Genomic DNA, 21,079 nt, shown 5'->3' on the forward strand with positions numbered 1-21,079 from the left:
TATGCATGTATGTCATACTGAACAAGATAAATGGGAAAAATGAGGCATATCAGTCTTGTTAGATTTTTCTTGAAGATGGATTACCTTTGAATCTGAAGCCAGGAAACATGTATCTTCCTTGAACTGTTTTTCTCTGCTGGTGAAAATTGTGTGTAATAGATCACTCACAAGTAGAAAGACTGAACCAAAGAGCAAGGCAGACTTGTTTGCACTCAGAGAGCCCTTTTTCCCCAATAGGACCTTTCTGTGATTCGCATAAAATAAGATGCTTCCTATTTGAATTTCTGTTAGAGGTTTACTTGCATTTGCTGCTCATCCATTTTAATTCAGCAAGCCTTTGGCACCTGCAGTCATAAAAGAAAAACAACCAAACCAAAACAAAAAACAGGTAAAAGAACTTCTGCTTTCATTATCAGGCTTGTTGAGAGATTCTTAAAATTCTTCACCTTGGGTTTTATTCCCGATTCATTTTTGGCATGGGAAATTTCAAGGAATCATGACCTGTTCAAGTAAAGAAGAAAAAGTGTAGCACTTCATAGTGTTATTTATAAATCTTAGAGAACAGTAAATGAACAAAGGGCAACTGAGATGCATAAAAAGGCAATGTATCAACTGAATATTATCTTTATGTATGTACATTAAGTAATTGATCACTTTCTCCAGGTAATTTAAGGAATATATATAGAGAAAAATTATATCGTACTACCTTTCAAAAACCATGCACTGTCTTGATCACAGTTATTTTCTCTTTCTTTTAGTTATTCAAAGTTGCAATTGTAAACTAAAAATATTTTTAACACATCAGTTAAATCAGTCCTTGAAAAATAGCTTCAGTCACATTAAATTTATTCCTGTACAACCGTCAGTCTGTAAATGACTAATATTTTTTCCCTGATAAATTTTCCTGCAATATTTTCATAGATGATAGTCTTGCAGTGTCTTTAAGTTCTTTACATCCAGTCTGTAAATTTTTCTTCTAATTGCATATCAATATCCAATAAGGTTCTAAACAATCTGAAATGCGCAGGATGCCATCATGTAGTTTAGAACAGCTATAATAACTTCCCTTTCAGAATTATGTTTATCATCTAGGAACTTCCACATGCAATGTTTTATAAAACTGTTTTGTATTGTCCTCAAGTTTTGAATGAGAGTGCTTCCAAACACAGTGATAAACCTGGCTATTACTCCAATTGACAAGACGTGTCCATCAGGTTATTTAGATTTTCAAAGAGAAGGAGAGGAGATTTAAAAAAACAACTGAAACACACAAAAAAGCAATCATTCCGTGATAAAAAGTAAGAAGTTGATACCAGTTGTTTCTGGCTTAGAATTTATTTGGAACTTGTTTCTTTCTATCTTTTTTTATGCTTTGCCTCTGTTAGTTTGCCTAGGTCAGGAGGCTGTTTCTTCAAATGAAATCTTAGTAAGGCATAAAGTACACATGTATGGGAGGGGTTTTTTGAAAACCTGAAGAAGACCGTTAGAGATAGTTCTGTAGATATTTTAAGAGTGTGGCTGCATAGATGTAGACCACAGGATAAAGATAATGATGATTTGGCATTTATTGTCTTAATACAGTGAATGCATGTTTTCTCAAAGCTCTTTTTGGCTAAGGAAAGCATCTGCACAGTCAGCCTGATAAAACTAATACAACTGTTCCTTTTTATCACCCAATTCCTTCCCCCCAGTGGATCTTACGTTCATACCAATGTGGCTTGCTCTGACTTGGAGCAAGTTTATCAGTGCTGTATCTGTGTGACGCTTTACTTAATAACTGTCGTATTAAAGATGATGATTAAATGTTACGATACTTTATCAGAAGTATTTTTCTCAGACCAGAAACAAAAATCAGAGGATATAAGTTATTCGTGTGAAACTTTAGATTGATACTTTTTTTTTTTTAATTATATGATCTGTTTCTTTGGATGAGACTATTTTTTAAAAAAAGGTAAGTATGTTCTTGCATTATACTGTCAGGACTTTTTTACATCAACCTTTAAATTAAAATTGGGAAATTAGGCAAGGGAAAATTGTTTATAATTTGCAAGATAGACACTTGGAGTTTCTGTGCTAGTTATTAAACAACTGTTAACAGTTTTCAAAAGCAAAGCAGAAAACAACCTATGTTCTCCCACTTCTCAAAAAGAAGCAATCTTCAGCAATGTAAAGATGCAGACTCTGAATTATGAACACTGACTGAAAGGTTAGAGTTCCTTATTTTGTGGAAATTCAGAAAATTTGAGAAGAGTGTTTATTACAATCTTATGTGTTTTTTGTAATAATTGAATTTAGTTTGCATTTTTACAAAAAAATATATATTTTCGAGTTGTGTTGCATGGAGAATTTTTGGAACTTTCCTTACGTGGAGCAAAATGAGTCAGCAGTAAATAAGGAGATACTGGAAGTGTTCACTAATTCTTTGCCTTGAGCATATTTTAATCTATATTGTTATAGTTTAGACCCAACAAAGTCAACTTGTTGGTTGTGCAGTGCTATCCATGAAGGAAAGCATGTTCAGTTAAATTAACTCTGTATCAATCCTTATATTTACTTCAGATATTTAGCCATTGCACATTAGATCTTAAATTTTATGCCCTTTCATCTAATTGCCAAGTATTATTATTTTTCTTCATAATCTTTGTCAGTAACATACTGACCTCTATGCAGTAGCATAATAAGAGCTATTTAGTTACAGAGTAGGGGAACTTCCTACAGAAAGCCAGCAAATAATTTCAATGTGTAGAAGCTTTAAACAGCAACAGGTATCAGGAATGTCAGTGTTGAGAAACTAAGCAGAACTGTATTTTGAAGAGATCTTTTGGAGAAGATGAATTTCAGGTTGGAATGTTGATGCCTTCATGAACTGTCAGGTATAATCTGAGTAAACATATACAATATAGGGGGATAGCTTTTCAAATAGAGCATAGAAGAAGAAGAAAAAAAAAGTGGAGTTTCTTTTGGAATACCACTGCAGGATGTAGAGGATTATTAGAAGAGAGAAATTGGTAGGTACAGGTAGAGTGATGATGTTTTGGTGCTTTTGACATTTGTTGTTAGCCCTTTGTAGGGTTCTTTCACTTCTTTTCTGTGTTACTGACAAGTTTTCTGTTGCTGCTTAAGTGCTTAACAACCTTTAAGTTTAGTTCCTAATGGTCAGTACAGTGGCTAAGTAAGTTATTTGTTGCCTCTAGAAAATTCCACACTTTTGAAAAATTTGCATAGTTAGGTTAGTTATTTGTTCTTCAGGAATCAGGAAGCTAACAGCTTTTTCTATTCACCTACATTTTCAGCATTTTCAGCATATTTTCAGTATTGTCAAGTAGATTTATCAAACAGATCTACATCACCTTTTTTCTTTTGTGTGTACAGTTTCTTTAACTGTAAGTAATAGCAATGGCTTTCATTATGCCTTAGCTTTCTTATAGCTGTAGTTGCCTCAGATCAAACGAAAAATAACTGTCTTGCAATGTCGTGCCACTGAAAACTAGAGACAGGCCTTAGATGCCAAAACTCATTTTATTCTCAGCATCTCCAGTGGTTCACTGTATGACCGGAGTCGAGTTGTTTGATTCCTATAAAATGAGTTCAAAACTAATGTTAAGACCTATATGATGATTGACTTGCTGAAGACAGTCACAAAACAAAACACAGAGCAGTAGCTCTTAGTACTTATTTGTGTTCATAATTATCAGTTGAAAACGTGTTCAGTCATGGTGTTGTGTTGTTTTCAAAACTCTCCATATGAAGGTAAGAATGCATCCATAACGACCTGCACTTCTAATGGGGGAACAAAATAGTTTCAGTTTTGATTTTTCTTTACTTTCAGTTTCCAGTTTTTTGAGACTTCCACCTCAAAACAGCTAAGTTATTTCTGTTTACGAAGGGGAAAATGTAGTTGCAAGCAGCAATAGGAAAACTAACTGTCTAAGAAGTAACTTGCCTTCTGAAAAATCCACTTTATGCATGTGTGCGTTTGGTTGGTCTCCTGTTTTGGATGAAGGGGATTTGTCTTCTGTAATTCATGGCCAATATACTCTTTATTATAATTCTGGTTCCCTGAGAAGCTTTCATGGTCTCAGCTCTTAAGCAAATAAATTGTTTTGTCTACATAGACTAGGATACAGCAACAAGATTCGGAAAAGCATGAAGGCTTTGTCAGTACTGGACTTAACATTGATTCCTAACACTTCCAGCTTCTCTGCCTTTCATTAGGCGCCCAATCCTTTGCAAAATTGGAGTCCATTAAATTACCACAGTTTTCTTTCAAAAATAAAGGTTTCAGACTATTGTACTCTCTTGTCCTGTTTCCTTAGGGGAAGGAAAGTTTTAAGTTTTTGTTTGTTTACCATTTTCTTTGACTCCCTAGCTGTTCACCACTGTAACCCAGAGGCATGTGAGCATGGGAGATTGTCTGTGCTATCTTGCACTTTTGCATACCCATCATCTGTCAGGAATTGAAGATAGGCACCTGGGATGCATATGCATTATAATGAAAGTAGAAGTTTGGAAGGACATTCTCTTTGGTGTGGCACTTCAGCCCTAGAACAGTACTCTTTTAGAACAAAGAGGTCTGTTAGTTGAATTGGTTTAGTAGATATTTTGTTGTTCATACAGATGTGTAGGCATACACTGACCATTAACACCTCAGCTGATACTTGATTTCTACGATGTAGTTTTAAGTCATCTTCTGAGGCAGCATAACTTGTAAATTTGGTTTTATATACTACAATTTATATCCAAAATGTAAACTTGCTATTTAGGAACTAATGTTAATTAGGTATCACATTAACAACATTTTTGGACTGCTGGTATTCTCACATTGGTTTTCAAGTGCTGTCAAAAGAAATCTTAGGTTAAGCCTTAAATTAAGGAAAACTGCCCAAGTTGACGTCTGTGCACATAGTTTGAAATCCGAGTATAGTAATCAACTGATAACATTTTTACCTTGTAGTATTAAGTATAGAGATTTTAGTGTTCCTTAGAAGTTCTTTATTATGCTAGGAATTAATTCACTACCCATTAGCCCCTAATTTTAAGAGTGCAAGAGTATATGTTAGCTTCCTTGGGTTTTATTTTTATTTTGTGTTTTTAGTACATTGCTAAATAGAGTGTTAAAAATATATTTTTACCTTCTCTGTCATAATTTATTTAAAAATATTATGTACTCCAAGCAAAAGCTATATGCAGAATTCTAAAATAAGATGTCAGTACACTCTGTGATGATAGCATAACTGTTACTTTTGGGGGGTAGTAAATTTAACAAGCAAACAGAAATATAAATATATTATAATTGAGTGAATACCCATTTTCTGAAGGACAACAAAATAATACCAAAGCTAACAAAATGGTTACTTGTTTGTTTTTAACTTATTTTCGATCTGAATAGCTTTTTGTCTATTTCAGTAACCAAAACCTAATCTGCTTACTGTGGAGCAATAGGAATATGTTTTCTGTAATAAATACCTCTTTAAAATGCATGCAACCTATTTTAGTTTTAAAATCATACATGAAATTGTTTAATTTTGTTATTACAATTAAAATGCTAGAAACAATAAATAGCTGCCCAACTAAAAATCTAATTTAGATGCCTAGAATAATAAGGGGAAAAATATGATAAGTAGTTGTCAATATTAAAGCAGTCTGAAGGAGGAAGGCTTTGGGCCTTGTAGTAGGTAGAATGAAACAGCAGATTTGAGTATCCACAATCCTTTCAGTATTAAATTTTCAGTAAAATAAAATTACTTGTATATGAAAACATAGCCTTTCCCCAGCTCTCTTTTTTTTCCTGATCAGCTGATGAAGAGACTAGCAGCTCGCTGCTTTGCTGGCTTGTTAATTTTATCCCCACTAACTGTGATTTCCGATAGCCGGCCTGCTGATAGTGGTAAGGTAAATATCCTTTTTCATTGCCGTCTTGAAGATTCAGTAGAACTACATCACAGGCATGTGTAGGTGTGTAACACATCAAAAGTCGGTGTTCTCCGTATTTCTATGTACAACTGAGTGCTTAAGGAGAGCAATGACATTAACTGTTGACAGCCTTGCATGCTGCATTTATTATTAGCATTTCTAGCTTCCAAGATATGCAGAGAAATTTCCTTTTTCTTTATCTTCGTTAGCTGCAGTGGTTTATAGTGGGTGTCCTGCTTTAGCCAAATGAATATTAATGAATTTGTGTGCAGATTTTTTTTAATTCTTTTTTTCTTCCTAACTCATCAGATCTCAAACCTCCTTCATAGTGGTTATCTGAGTGCTGTGGAAGCATGATGTAAATTGTCTTTTGATTATTAAGGCCTAGTTTCAGGCTGTCCCTCAGGATTCTGTGTTCGTGTTTGTTCTGTGGATTTGTACATCGGAGAATGCATAAGAAACAGATTTTGAAATCCCACTGGTGTTTTTAACATACCAGGTTGTTTTGTGTTGTGTACCAGGTTTTGTTCACAAAACGTTTTTCAAGAGACATCGAACACAATTGAAAGAAATTATGTCTGGGCTGTAATCACTCTTTTTATATAGATTGTTATGCTCACATGATCATAAATATTAGCCATGTTTGGTGCTGTGGAAAAATGAAGGTAATTGCCTTATGATTAGAGCTCTTTCAGTTACGAGAAAGGAGTGATTAGCATTTGCATGTACTCCAGGCAATATTGAGAGGCAAAAGGGACAAATATCAACATCAGTGATGTTCTGAGAAAGCATTAATCAGAAATCCTAGTTTTAAGATTCTTTAGTATTTTTTTCTTTTTAATTTCAGTTCTCTTTTTTCTTTTTTCCTTTTTTTTTTGTTTGTTTGTTCGTTGGTTTTCCCAAAGCAAGAAAAGTTCAGCTTCTTGGTGTATTACATGGATCTGATAGTCACTGTGTGAACAGGTTTCCTTTATTCCTAGTTTGTTTTTTTGTAGTGATTTTTTTAATCTCGCTGTTTGGTGCTGCTGAGTCTGGTTAAAAGCATACATACAGGTAATTGAAACTGGTGTTCATTGTTTGTGACTGTGTGCTGTATTTTTTTTTTCTTTTTTGCATCCTATCTTATGAGTGCTTTTTACAGCAAAACATTGTATTGTCAGTCCTTTTGCCTTTTGTTAGTTACTATTCTAGAATAGAATTACACATTTTAGAGTTGGTTTTAATGGCTAGGTGATTTGTAACTCAAACTATTTGGAAGAGAAGCTGAGTGTTACTTGTTACTGCATAAAGTATCTGTGTGTTTGTGTGACCAAAGAACTGTGTGTGATCTGGTTTGGGGAACAGAGTGCAGTGTAGACTGTCCTCTTTGAAAACATGTGACATCAAAGTCTATTTTGCATGGAACTAAATAATTGAGAACTGCCACTGATGTGAACAAATGACTGTTTCCTGTAAGATTACTGGCACCGTACCACAGGCCCTCAATTTGTGTGAAACTATGACTTGGAGTGGAATTCAAGGTTCAGATAAATATTTATTTATTTGAATGGTAACAGGATTCTTAGAACAAATTAATGTTCAGTTTCTCTTTTCTAGCAACTCAATTCTTCATTAAACTTTTTTTTTTAAATAAACTGAATATTTAGAGTTATCTGTATTTTGTGGGGTTGCATTCTTGTTTTTAAATGTAGCTTGTTAGTTCCCTTTGCAGTATGTCTTTTTTTTAATCATACTTTTTGAATCCATGGTTGTCAGGCAATTGAAGACGGCAATTTGGAAGAGATGGAAGAGGAAGTGCGGCTTAAAAAACGGAAGAGACGAAGAAATGTGGATAAGGATTCTGGGAAAGAAGATGGAGAGAAAGCAAAGAAAAGAAGAGGCAGGCCTCCTGCAGAGAAGTTGTCACCTAACCCACCCAAACTGACAAAACAAATGAATGCTATCATTGATACTGTGATAAACTACAAAGATAGGTGAGTGTGCTCTCTCTCCCTCTCTCCCCCTCTTTCCCTTTCTGTTTTTTAACAGATTCAGTTTTATTGTCAGTCTTCAGAAGGAATTAATAACACAGCATTTCTAAAAAGTAATTCTACTTAGCACCTGATCCTGTAAGTCTTCTTTTATGCAGAGTGTTTTTAAAGACCCACCTGATAGGAAGCTGTTGAAATAAAAATATTAAATAAATAAATAAGGCATTGAGCTCTTACTTTAGTGGTACAGCCAGTATCAGTATCAATCTCTTTAAGTACATGACTACAAGTGCAAGTTCTCCCCATGACTCTTGAGATTGACCAAAATATATAAGGGGCCCTTGAATAAATTGCCAGCCCTTGACCTACCAAAGGAAAAAGTACAGAAATACTGAGCATAATGTTGTCTCTACAGATGAGCTAGAAGCCTGGTTGTCCTGTCAATTCAGTGTAATAAAATGTTAAGTATCTTAACCTTAGGAAGAAATGTAGCTTTTAATCCAAAATGTGATCTGAAGATTCCTAGTTTGCAGGTTTTCAACCTGAACATGATCTTTGCTTAGTGAAGAAGAAAATGAGGAGCTGTTAATTAATAGCGCTTTTGAATCAGACTTGTTTAAGGAAGTAGTATTTTTGAACTCAGCTTTTATTTCCCAAAAATCAGAATAGCCTTCTTGTGTATATATCCCTTCTTTGCCATATACTGAATTACGGAAGTCATATAAAGAACCATTTTAAGCTACATTTATATAAAATGCATTCAGAGATAATCAAATAGTGTTTGTATTAAGTGACCCACACCATTGTAACAATACAAGATTGTATATAAACGAACTTTCGAAGTATGTGACTTCAAATGACAAGTTGCACTTCTTCCTTTTGGTAGCTACTGTTCTGGGTGTGGCTGTAAAGTTAACTGGGTTAGTATGTGGTGAAGGATACCAAGCCTGACCTTTTTGTCACATAACTGTTGAAGTGAAGCATTCTGTGATCTGTGGGCTCTCTCTAGAGTACTTTGAAAAATTTATTGCATCATAACAGGATTCAGAGCAATGAATGTGATGACCAGGAAGCTCACTACAAGCTTCATATATTCAGCTTTCTATTACTTTATAGCAAAGAAGCTGAAAAGTGATGAAAGTTCAGATATACCAATCAGGGAATAATAAGGAAGCATCTCTTTTCATTTTGGATCCCGGGCCTTGAACCTTTTCCTCAAGCCAGGCACTTCTGAACAGGGCTTCTACTTCTCATTTCAAAAATAGCGAACAAGTTAATTCCGCTGACCTCGAGTATGTCATAAAATTGTTACTGGAGATAGTAACTGATAGTAACCGATAGTTACTGGGGAAGTAGAAGACTGCCTGTTGCTTGTGCCCCAGGAAGTTCATATCTGATTTCTGCCACACAAGTAACTACTGTACTATTATGTAGTGAAAAGGCCTACCAGTCACCCTCCCAGGAGCACGTCTCACAATTCTGCAAGACCAAATTGGTTGCCACTGATAAAATTGTACGGTGCCCTGGACAGTTAGAAATTAAAAATACCTGTTAAACTGAGCTCCTAAATGTGATGAACTCTGCAGAGGAATTCCAAGTCCCTGTATACTGATCTGTTTTTGAACCAACATCAAACCTTTCAGCCCTGTGAAGGTTGGGACAGAAAAGATTTGAAAAATTAGGCACGAAGAAACTTCACTACTTAACACCAATTTTTTTATTTTTTTATTTTTTTTAAGGTTACTATAGAGTTTGAACACTTTCAGGATTTGCAGCTTTAGAATTAAGTGGATTTTAGGCATTGGAAGCCTTCAGGTTTGTTGCAGGTTCCTGTTTTTTCAGCTCTGGGCTTTTGTGTGTGTGAAAGAAATTGTGGCAAGTATAGAGGGACAAGTTAATTGGAAGGAAAGGCAATGAGCTTCATCTGGGGAGAAAAGTGTTGTTGTTGTTTTCTTTCCTGTGTTAGTATCTGAATGCTGGAAACCATCTTTGGCTTTTATTTTCAGTACTAATAAAACTTTCATCTCTTCATTGTGCAAGTTCAGAGAGTTAATATAGACCACAGACAGCTGATCTTATCTCAAAAGGTGGAGCCATCCAAAATCTTACTATCTCTGGCCTTAGTTACATTGTCAAAAGCAAATTGATGATCTTTAGTCTAAAGTTTTGTTACAGTTAATTAGCAGCAGATGGGAGGTGGGAGGGGGAAGGAATAAAAAACAAAACAAACAAAAAAACAAGACAATGTGTTTAAACTACTAAATATCTCTGTATTTTTTCTCTCATTTCTCTTTGCATTTCAGAAGAGTTCCTTGTAAGCAAAGAACCACTTCTCCATTCTTATTAAAATCTTTCTTTTAAAAAACTGTTTTTCCATGGATCTCACAGATATATGGAGTTGTAGTTGAGTGGTTTTTTTTTTTTTTTTTGATGGAGGTTCTAGATAATGTTGATATAGAGGAGTCTCCAAATACTTTCCTAATACTTTTCCCTGCGTATGGCAGGGGAGTTGGAGTTAGATATCTTTAAGGTCCCTTCCAACCCAAGCTATTCTATGATTGTTTTCCTGTCTTTTGTTCTTTTGTAAGCATTTTGGGAAGAGTAGAATCTTTTCCTTCCTTATTTAAAAAGCATCCAACAAAGTAGGTTCAGTTGCTTATGTCTAGGAGAGCTAAAGGCTACAGAAATACAAACAGTAATCATTACTGAATTGCAGTTTGAGCTACACAGTTATTAAATAAACATCAAAATAAGATTAAAGAAACAAACTGGCAGCATTTGAAGTAGTGTTCAGTGTAAAGGAATGCAGCATATGATCATTTTGAAAACAAAACTCAGAGATAGATACACAGCTAGTTGTAAAGCCTGGTTAAAGAACTGTATGCAAGACAGTGGAATTTAGCATTGAGGTCATCTCTTCTTGGAGGTGTATCCCATTTAATAAAGGAAATAATAAAGAAGGAGAAAAGGCCAAAGATGTAATGCATTGTTAAAATCTTCAGCTCTGTTTGGACTCTTTGGTGTGAGAGCTGTTAAGGTCCTTGTCAAGTTTGCACTGGTTTCTTACAGGCTGCCGTGCTTTGGATTCCACTACTGAGTGATGTACTTAAAGCTCTTCTTTGTGTTGATACACCTTTCTTTATCATATCTTTGTATTCATGTTGTTGTTGAGACAAATAGTCATGCCTCAGTTTGCAGAACTCTGGGGCAAGTGCTTCAACTCTATAAGAAATAAAAATGCATGTTGAATTCAGGGCTCACCTTGCTAGATTGTACCCATGCACTATTACTCAGCTTCGAGTATCAAATGATAAAACCTATTATGAGCTGTAGATACAGAGCAGTACTATAGATGCAGAGCCTTTTTTCTCTTTTTCTTTTACGTTGCTTCGCCATCATGAGTGAAGACTAATTAAGTTTCATCTATAATGGCTTAGAAGGAAGAAGAAATCTGGACTGGAAGAAAAACAAGATAGAAAAGATGGTCATATTCCTCTGACTTCAAGGAAAAATGTCCTAAGTAAGGTTATGACAGAGAAACAGTTTTAGATGGTTTTGCATTATGTTAGCTTTTCTAACTGCAGCTTTTGCAGTTCTAGCTTTTTGCTGGCATAGCATCTGCTAAGGGGAAATACAACTGTGCAGAATAACATTGGATTAAATCATCTGCTTTCTTCATTGTAAGTTAAATGGAGAGATTGAGGAACGAGTAAGATTTGATAAATTAAGGAAAACAGCTTGGTAACAGAAGACCACAGAAGTTTGAATGTGAGCGAGGTCTGGAGTTTGCTAAGGTAGAACAATTATGAAATGTTAATGTCAAAGAGAAGGATAATCTTCTGGGAAAAGGCTGACTAGATGAAAGAGAGGAAGAATAAAGGATATTTCTAGAAATAATGGTGAGGAAGTCTGAAGCAATTTCAAAATTGTCATTTAAGAGAAAAAGAAGTGTTGAGAGAAAGTGAGAATTCCCAAACGTTAATTAAAATTTGCAGGAAATGTTGAACATTGAGAAAATAGTTACTCATTTATATTAATAAAATGAGAACAAGGAAAGAAGGAGAGCTAGTGTGCAGTGGGGATGACGTAGATATTAAATGAAAATTGTATATTTATAACTCCAAAGTTAAATGTTTCTTATTTGGTTCTCAGTAAAGATAATGAAATTGGCCATGGCCAAAGGGAGAATGCATAGTGTTATGGTAATAGTGAGAACATGGATAGTAAAATTACCAAGAGGAATGGAATATTCAAAGAACTCAAGCATTCATCTGTGGGAACAGGCTTCTGAGTGACAGAAATCTCAGGATTTTCAAAGGACTGATGTATAGAAGTTGATATCAGATTTGTCAGGCAAGACTAGCTTTCTAGCTGATTTTGTAGCCAAGGTATGCTGGACCAATGGGCTGAGGCCAACTGTAAAGTTCAACAAGGCCAAATGCCAGGTCCTGCACCTAGGGCACAACAACCCGAAGCAGCGCTACAGGCTGGGAGATGAGTGGTTAGAAAGCTGCCTGGCAGAGAAGGACCTGGGAGTATTGGTTGATAGTCGGCTGAATATGAGCCAGCAGTGTGCTCAGGTGGCCAAGAAGGCCAACAGCATCCTGGCTTGCACAAGAAACAGCGTGGCCAGCAGGGCTAGGGAAGTGATTGTCCCCCTGTACTCGGCTCTGGTGAGGCCGCACCTCAAGTACTGTGTTCAGTTTTGGGCCCCTTGCTACAAGAAGGACATCAAGGTGCTCAAGTGAGTCCAGAGAAGGGCAACGAAGCTGGCGAGGGGTCTGGAGAACAAGTCTTATGAGGAGCAGCAGAGGGAGCTGGGATTGTTCAGCCTGGAGAAAAGGAGGCTCAGGGGCGACCTTATCACACTCTACAGGTACCTTAAAGGAGGCTGTAAAGAGGTGGGGGTTGGTCTGTTCTCCCACGTGCCTGGTGACAGGACAAGGGGGAATGGGCTAAAGTTGTGCCAGGGGAGGTTTAGGTTGGATATTAGGAAGAACTTCTTTACTGAAAGGGTTGTCAGGCATTGGACCGGGCTGCCCAGGGAAGTGATTGAGTCACCTTTCCTGGAGGTCTTTAAAAGACGTTTAGATGTTTAGCTTAGTGATATGGTTTAATGGAGGACTTGTTAGTGTTAGGTCAGAGGTTTGACTGGATGATCTTGGAGGTCTCTTCCAACCTAGATGATTCTGTGATTTTAGTAAAGCATTTGTTAGGGTCCAATAGGAAAATTATTAGCTCAGATGAAAGAGGAGATCTGATGAGTAAGCTTTCTAATCTGAGTGGAAAAAAAAAAGATTGAGATGTAACTAAAGACAGTGTTAACGACAACAAAGTATTAAACTGGAAAGAAGATGCCACAAAAGTTCTTGAAAGGTTGGTGTTGGCATAGATCATAATATATTATATGTGTTTAAAATGGGGAGTGTACTAGCCAAACATGAAGTTCAAAAGTATCAATATTAAAGGAATACAGCATGTTATTTATGGAGGACTGAACACAGTTAAGTCTGGAGTCAAAGAACTGGCATGAAATAATGTAGCTCAGACAGCATTAAAATGTAGTTACAGACTAAAAATAGGAAACTTTTCCTTGAGTTGGAAGCTCATTATGTAGAAATTATAGAAAACGAAAGACCTAGACAGAGAAATTATTGATCAAAGTTAAGTATGAGCAATCAGTATCGTCCATCTATCCATGATGTGTCCATCACAAAAAAAACACACAAAAACCTTGGCCCTTACACTGTTACCAGTATGGATGAGGAAATACAGATATCATTATATGTGATGAAATCAATGGGGCTGGATTGCTGTTCTTGAATACCTTCCATTCAAGAAAGATTAGTTTATATTGAAAGTGTAAATAATTACTTCAAGTTTGGGATAGTCTTGCAAGAAGAAACAGGTTGGTTTGTTTGTCCTCTCACAGCACAACATGAGAAGGGAAAAAATTGCTCTCAGTAAATTCAGCTAGGAAACAAAGAAAACAAACACAGGGAGAATATAGAAATATATAACATACAGAATGGTGGTCAGAAGGTTATACGAGTGTAAGCAGTCAGGAATATATTCAAGTTGGTAACTAAAAGATTCTGAAACCCTCTTCTGTATGGAGTAGTGTCATGGGAATACCTAACAAATTTGGACTTGTTCCTTGATTAAAAAATTTTGCGTGATTGTTTGTTACCAAGGTCTTAGATTCAAAGACCTGGAAACACCTTTCCAGTTACACAATTGATCCTGATTCTCTAATGTAAAATATATTCATTGCCTTTGCGGGCTCCATTTGAAATAATTTCAGTTTATTTTAATTTGTTATTTTGTTGAAATTACCACTTCATTTAAACTAGTACTCAGGTGCCCTTACGGATCTTGCGCCTCATTTAAATCTTGCTATATACAGCTGTTTAGAAGAGGGTGAGTTGAAATGTATCAGTTGAGATTACCATCACTCATTTCTAGTTCTGATGATATAAACCTGTCTTCTATCCCCTCTAAAATTAGGAATGGATAATGCAGAGATTAGTGTGTTGTATGTACATTATGTTTTCAGGAAGCGTAGTTCAGCCTTTTGAAAGCAGGAACAATTTTACTGGAGAGAGATGTTTTTTTCCATGAATAAGGAATTTGCATGCCAAATGCTCAAGTCCCCAGCTGCTGATTTTGCATCATGCACATGCATGCTTACTTTCCAGAACCATTTTTTCCTTTTTTTATGGTGTTCCTTTATTTTTTGTTACAGAGGAAGACGTGCTGTAAGTTTTGCTTCCCTTTCCTGATTGTTAGAATTAAGTGGAAAAAAAAAGATTGATAATCATAATCCTTCAACCTATGTACAAATCTGTTGTCCTCTTCTGCCTCACATCAGTTTGATATTAACTGCTTAGGTGCCAATTTGGTGCACCTGCTGTTTTGCATGAGCGTTGTTTAGCTAGCAAGAGTTTACTTAAGAGCCCCAGGACCCTAACAGTTCAGTTGCATGCAGTGATTTACATTCATTATTCAGCTCCTCTCTGCTCTGCTCATCAGCCTTAAATAAAGTAAGGACTCACATGGTGTACCCATTAGCTTCACAAAGCCTCCGCCCTGTTGTGGGTAGCAGTTGACCACATTTAAGAAAGCTGATAAGAAAATTGGAGGCTGGGTTTGTTGTGTCCTACCCATGTTTTGTGCCTTGGCAACAGACTTTGTCTGTCTGTGATGCCTAGTATTTCAATCACTGCCTCATTAAAGCTAAAGTGCTTAAATTAATGGCCACAATATTCCAATTTTGACAGGATGTAGGGAGAGAGTATTTTTCTGTGTATTTGAAATTGATTTTATTCAGAATTTTTCCAGCTGTTTTCTGAATTTGCCAGTTTTTGACTGTTGCAAAATGGTGAGTAATGTAATTAGCCATTACTGATCTAAGTAGTAATTAATTATGCCAACTGGTACTCTTGAGTATTCAAACATGCAAAGGAAATAATTCTTGTTTATACCCCATCCCAAGCTATGGAGTATATAGCCATGTGTCAAAATCAGGAATTAGTATTTCTACCCATTTCCAGTTCATTGATAGGGACAGGTCCACCATGTGTTACTATAGTCAATTCCAAAAAAGAAGAGCTGCTAAATACATTTAACAGAAATGAATAGTATTCCTACATACCTGGATTATGGTTTGAAGTTTTCACATAGTAAGGTCATTCCTCTGTATTTATGCTCTCTTCATTTTTCCACACACACAATTTGTGTGTGTTTGTTTTTAACAAACATCATTTTTAGTTACACTTGAATAGGAGGTGCAATTTGTGCACGGTAGTTCTGGTTGTGAGCATTCATTCTAAGCGCTCTCTACTGAATTTCAGTGTTTGCTAAAAAGCGTGAAATTCGCCAGAAATGTGAGAATGTTATGCAATTTCAGCTTCGCAGTTGTCTCTCCTTTTTACTCCGAAAGAGATATGATAGTAGTAGAAATTTTGACAGGTGAGCGGCAGCTTGTCTGTGGCCACATACTGCCAGGGAAAAAAGGTACAAAAGCAGATACTTATAAATTAGGCCTAATGGTTTCTGCATTTAATTCTACTAAAGATAATACTGACTAAATGAGCGGAAATGTGTACTTAATGTACCTTGTAAGTAGTTTGACAAAACTGAGAGAAAATTGGAAGCAGTGAGCCTAAATACTTTTCTGAGTGAAAATCTTTTAAAAATGATCAGTTATCTATTAACGAGCTTGCATACCATGTAAGTATTTGCATGTAAGCACATAGAGGACTGATGTGTTGAGGTACTGCAGTAGCAGTGAGCTGTCACTCTTAGTTCATTTGCAGTGTGCTCTAATAATTTATTCTGGTCCTTCTTCCCTTCAGCAAGTATCCAGCTAGTTGCTAGGCAACTGTAAGTGATTTTTTACTGCGCATGTTTTTTATGTGGCAGTTGTGGTTATTATTTTCTAAAACTGAGGATGAGGATTAAAATCAGTGTTCCACTAATAATTACTAATTTTCTCCTGTTGTACCCATAACACAGCCACCTGAGATTGTCAGAAAAGATCCCATTCGTTTACAGTATATGTGGTTGTATACAAAAGGAGCAGAAGGTAACATTTCTTTGTGAGAGGCATTTCTATAAAAATGGTACAGTAGAATATGCTGTTATTGATCTGGGTAGGCAAAATTAGGCACTAGTCTTCTGTCTGTTGCATATTTCATGCACTTAATGTTGTTTTTTTCCACTCATGACCTTAAGTGATTCTCAGTAATTAATTATGTCAGGCAAAAGCTTGAAGGTTTTTTATGGCATTCTTCCTTTAATAGAATGTGTGAACAAGCTACAGTTAGCTAGATTTATATCTTGAAAATAGGATATTGCTTTTTAATAATTTACTACCATTAAATTTTTCATATAAAACACAATATAAGGGTGTGTGCATATATGTAAAAAGGAGAGGGAGGGGGAAGAATTATGTATCCATGAGATAATTATATATATATATATATAGTTATATATATTGTTATGGGACCTTTTTTTAATAGGGCAAATATGCCCTACATGTTTTAAAATCTGATCAAAATTAGGAGATTATTAGCAGCTATTCATACTAAAATAAGATTAAAGATGGTTATATTTGCTGTTAAAAATCTGAAGTGTAATTGAAGCAACACCAGCATCAGTGTTTTAGTATTTTTTCTGAAATAGATATTTCTGTTAGAAGAATGCTGGTAAAGTTTAAAACACAGCAGTGACAACTCAGTCCCTCTGCATACCAAATCCATGTTGCACAAAGTTTTGAAAGCAACTTTTTGTATTGTAAAAGGATTAGCTTGTATCTATATTATACACAAGTATATTGTACAGATTTACTAAAAGCATTTAAAATTTGCCAAGTCAGGCACACAGAAAATAGGATATAACAGGAAAAAATAAAAAGGAATAAACCTAATGTTTCCTGTTATCATAGGAACATACATTACTGTATGCTGTATAATGGTGTTACAGCCTTATGGTTTGCTTTGCTTTCCTGTGCTTTGCTTTACACAGAGCCTGTGCCTGTGCCTTGTGTATAGAAGATGGGCAATGATCAGTTAATGCATGGCCAGATTCCTCCTGGGCTTCTCTATCATGCTTATGAGTATAGGGAGTCTGAATGTTTTGCAGACACATAACTTTTTCAAAATATTGCGCTGTTGTTCTTCACAATGTTTTACTCTCATTTTACATATAAAGAATAGAGACTAGAGACTTAAATTTATGAAACAATTTGGGCACCGGAGATCTTATTTCTCAGAGTACTTAGTGTTTGATAGGTTCAGAAAAAATGTCAATGATCTCACTTGCAGCTGAGAGTGTTCAGCACTTTCCTTTATTAACAATGTATTACTATATATATAAATATATATATTCCTCAATTTCCGGAAGAGTAGGAATTAATTTCATAAAATGTGTAGTTTATTAATTTAGTGAATTGTGTAGTGTGTTTTGAATGCATTGCTTTTGTTTTGCTTTCTGTTTCTCTTTAAGAGGGCAGCCTGAAATGATGACAAGTTCTGTTGTATGACATGATGTTGTCACTGACAGGGATCATTAACAGGATTGGTGCCTTTAAATCCATAATATAAACACCTCCCACTTTGACTGGGAAGGTAGGAAAGTAATGGATTTGACTCTTCAATGTGAATCAGTTCTAAGGAGATGGCAGACGGGCAGATACAGTGGCTTGTCATCTGGGATGACAATTATCTGGTCATTTTATGATTTCCTCTATTTCAGTAACAGGGGGCTTCCCAAGTAAACTAGATCTCTTGGCTGAAGTTGCTAGTAAACTGCTTGGAGTGTGAGGTGCAAGTGGTCTTCAGGTTGTCTACACCAACATCTCTATAGGGTAGATAGGCATGACTATTACCTTCCCTGACCAAGATGCACAGTACACCTTCTTGTCTCCTTGTGCAGCAGCAACACCAAGAAGTGTGTTGTGCCATGATCTTGCATCAACTGCCAGGAGACATCTGGCAGTTACTGTCTGCTGCTGCAAGTCAAAAAATGTTGTCAGGATGAGAAAGAGGCATTTACTAGGCTAGCACTGGAGAAAAAAATACTCTATGTGCCAGGTTGCCCCAAGGATATTGAATCGACACCACGGATTAGCAGGCTATGATTTAAACATTTATATTTGTTGTTCTCTCTGATGCAAGGTATATAAGGAGCCAAAGTGTCCCAAAACTAAATAAGAACATTAAAAAATTTTGAATTAGGTGAGCAACAGCTCTTTAGGAAATGAGAAAATTCTGCTTATTCCTGCTTGTTCGTTGATCTTTCAGGTTCCCCAAGCAAATTTGTGTCTCCAAAGATTCTCAGGCATTAAGAGGTACCTATGATATGGTAGGCATTCGTGATTTACATAAAGGACAGAGCTGTTCAGTGCTTTCTATCATCCTTATATTGTTCATCGCAGAATTGCCTCAGTTAACCTGTATTTCACTGTCAATTTAACGTGTCTAATAAGATACCACACTGTTATGGAGGGTGACTGCAAGAGAGAAGCTCAGGTGGAGGTGAAGACTTGGCAGCAGCCTTCACCTTGTCCAACTTCTGTGAGGGTTTGGTTTGCTTAAATTACCATCCAAAGGTGGAAATGAGAAATCAGGGTCATGAGAGAAGCAAGCATGTGAACCTGGCAGGGAATACTTGTGAATGCTAAGCACAACGGATTACAGTTCATCTCATCAGAGCTTTTTTCTGCTGCTTTGTATGTGACAAGAACAATGTTGCACAGAGGGGAAAAAAAAAAAAAAAAGGAAGCCTGTAAGCACCATTAACACATTTCCTCTCCAGGTGACTTAACAGTCATCTATTATTTGTGAAGCCACAAATGAGAAGATTTAAAGCAATCAAACAAACAAAAAAAACCTTCAATTTGTAAGTGTCAAAATAGCTATAAATAAAGGGTTAGCAATAGGAAATCTGGAAAACTTAGAAATTCTGAACACGTGTAAATGATAGGAAATGTTCCTAGAGCATGAGAGGATTTTACATAACCCATTAATTTATTTCAGATGATTGAAGAAGTACAAATCACAGTGCAAATCACAGTAGTGATTTTCAGTACAGTTAGAATGATCTTCCCAGGAACCTAACACTCAGTAATGAAAATTAATAATGTTCTTTATTGTAACATTTAGTTATTCTGATAGCAGTCAGCATCTGGTGTAATGGAAACCAGTATAGCTGAGGGAGTTGGCAGGTGTGATTGCTGGGCTGCTTTCCATCATCTATCAGTGGTCATGGTCAACTAGAGAGGTCGCGGATGACTGGAGACTTGCTAATGTGACACCCATCCGTAAGAAGGGTCATAAAGAGGACCCAGGGAACTACAGGCCTGTCAGCCTGACCTCGGTGCCAAGACAGGTGATGAAACAGGTCATCTTGAATGCAGTCATGCAATGTATGTGGGACCACTGGGAGGATCAGGCCCAGCCAGCATGTATTCATGAAAGGCAAGTCCTGTCTGACCATTACCTCATCTCCTTCTATGACCAGACAACCCACCTGGTGGATGAGGGAAAGCCTGTTGATGTAGTCTACCTAGACTTAAGCAAAGCCTTTGACATGGTCTCCCACAGTAGTCTCCTGGAGAAGCTGGCAGCCCATGGCTTGGACAGGTACACTCTTTCCTAGGTTAAAAACTGACTCAATTGCTGGGCCCAGAGAGTGGTGGTGAACAGAGTGAAATCCAGCTGGCAACCAGTCACCACTGGTGTTCCCCAGGGGTCGATGTTGGGGCCCATCTACTTTAATATCTTTATTGATTACTTAGATGAGGGAATTGAGTGCACCCTCAGTAAGTTTGCAGACGACACCAAGCTGGGGGGAAGTGTCGATCTGCCAGAAGGTAGGAAGGCCCTGCAGAGGGACCTGGACAGGATGGGTCAATAGGCAGAGGCCAAGGGGATGAGGTTCAACATGGCTAAGTGCTGGCTTCTGCACTTTGGTCAGAACAACCCCATGCAATGCTACAGGCTTGGGACAGAGTGTCTGGAAAGCTGTGCAGAGGCAAAGGTTCTGGGGGTATTGGTCAATGCTCCCCTGAACATGAGCCGGCAGTGTGTCCAGGTGGCCAAGAAGGTCAACAGCATCCTGGCTTGTGTCAGGAGTAGTATAGCCAGCAGAACCAGGGAGGCGATTGTCCCCCTGTACTCTGCTTTGGTGTGAGGCTGCACCTCGAGTACTGTGTTCAGCTTTGGGTCCCTCACTACAAGAAGGACATCAAGGTCCTGGAACGTGTCCAGAGAAAAGCTACGAAGCTGGTGAAGGGCATGCAACACAAGTCCTGTGACGAATGGCCGAGAGAGCTGAGGATGTTTAGTCTGGAGAAGAGGAGGCTTGGGGGAGACCTTATTGCTCTCTCCAGCTACCTGAAAGGAAGGTGTGGGGAGCTGGAGGTCAGCCTCTTCTCATAGGTAACTAGTGTTAGGACTAGAGGGAATGGCCTCTAGTTGCACCAGGGGATGTTTAGGTTGGAAATGAGGAGACATTTCTTCTCAGAAAGAGTCGTCAGGTGTTGGAACAGGTTGCCCAGGGAGGTGGTGGAGTCGCTGTCCCTGGGGGCCTTTAAGGAAAGGTTGGACGTGGTGCTTAGAGACATGGTTTAGTGGGAGGTATTGGTGGTAGGGTGATGGTTGGACCAGATGATCTTGGAGGTCTTTTCCAAC

The 21,079-nt window shown here is 37.1% G+C and overlaps 1 protein-coding gene across 5 annotated transcripts in view; it reads left to right on the forward strand.

Moving 5' to 3' along the window:
- SMARCA2 (SWI/SNF related BAF chromatin remodeling complex subunit ATPase 2) overlaps positions 1 to 21,079 on the forward strand; it is a 124,600-nt gene that overhangs the window by 95,587 nt on the left and 7,934 nt on the right. For all 5 annotated transcript variants that reach the window (XM_080573793.1, XM_080573795.1, XM_080573794.1 and 2 more), the window contains exon 29: positions 7,669 to 7,886. In XM_080573793.1, the coding sequence (XP_080429919.1) occupies positions 7,669 to 7,886 (218 nt within the window). The remainder of the gene's footprint in view (positions 1 to 7,668; positions 7,887 to 21,079) is intronic.

The sequence above is a fragment of the Anser brachyrhynchus genome (assembly GCF_964034855.1).
Source record: "Anser brachyrhynchus genome assembly, chromosome: Z".
Lineage (NCBI taxonomy): Eukaryota > Metazoa > Chordata > Aves > Anseriformes > Anatidae > Anser > Anser brachyrhynchus.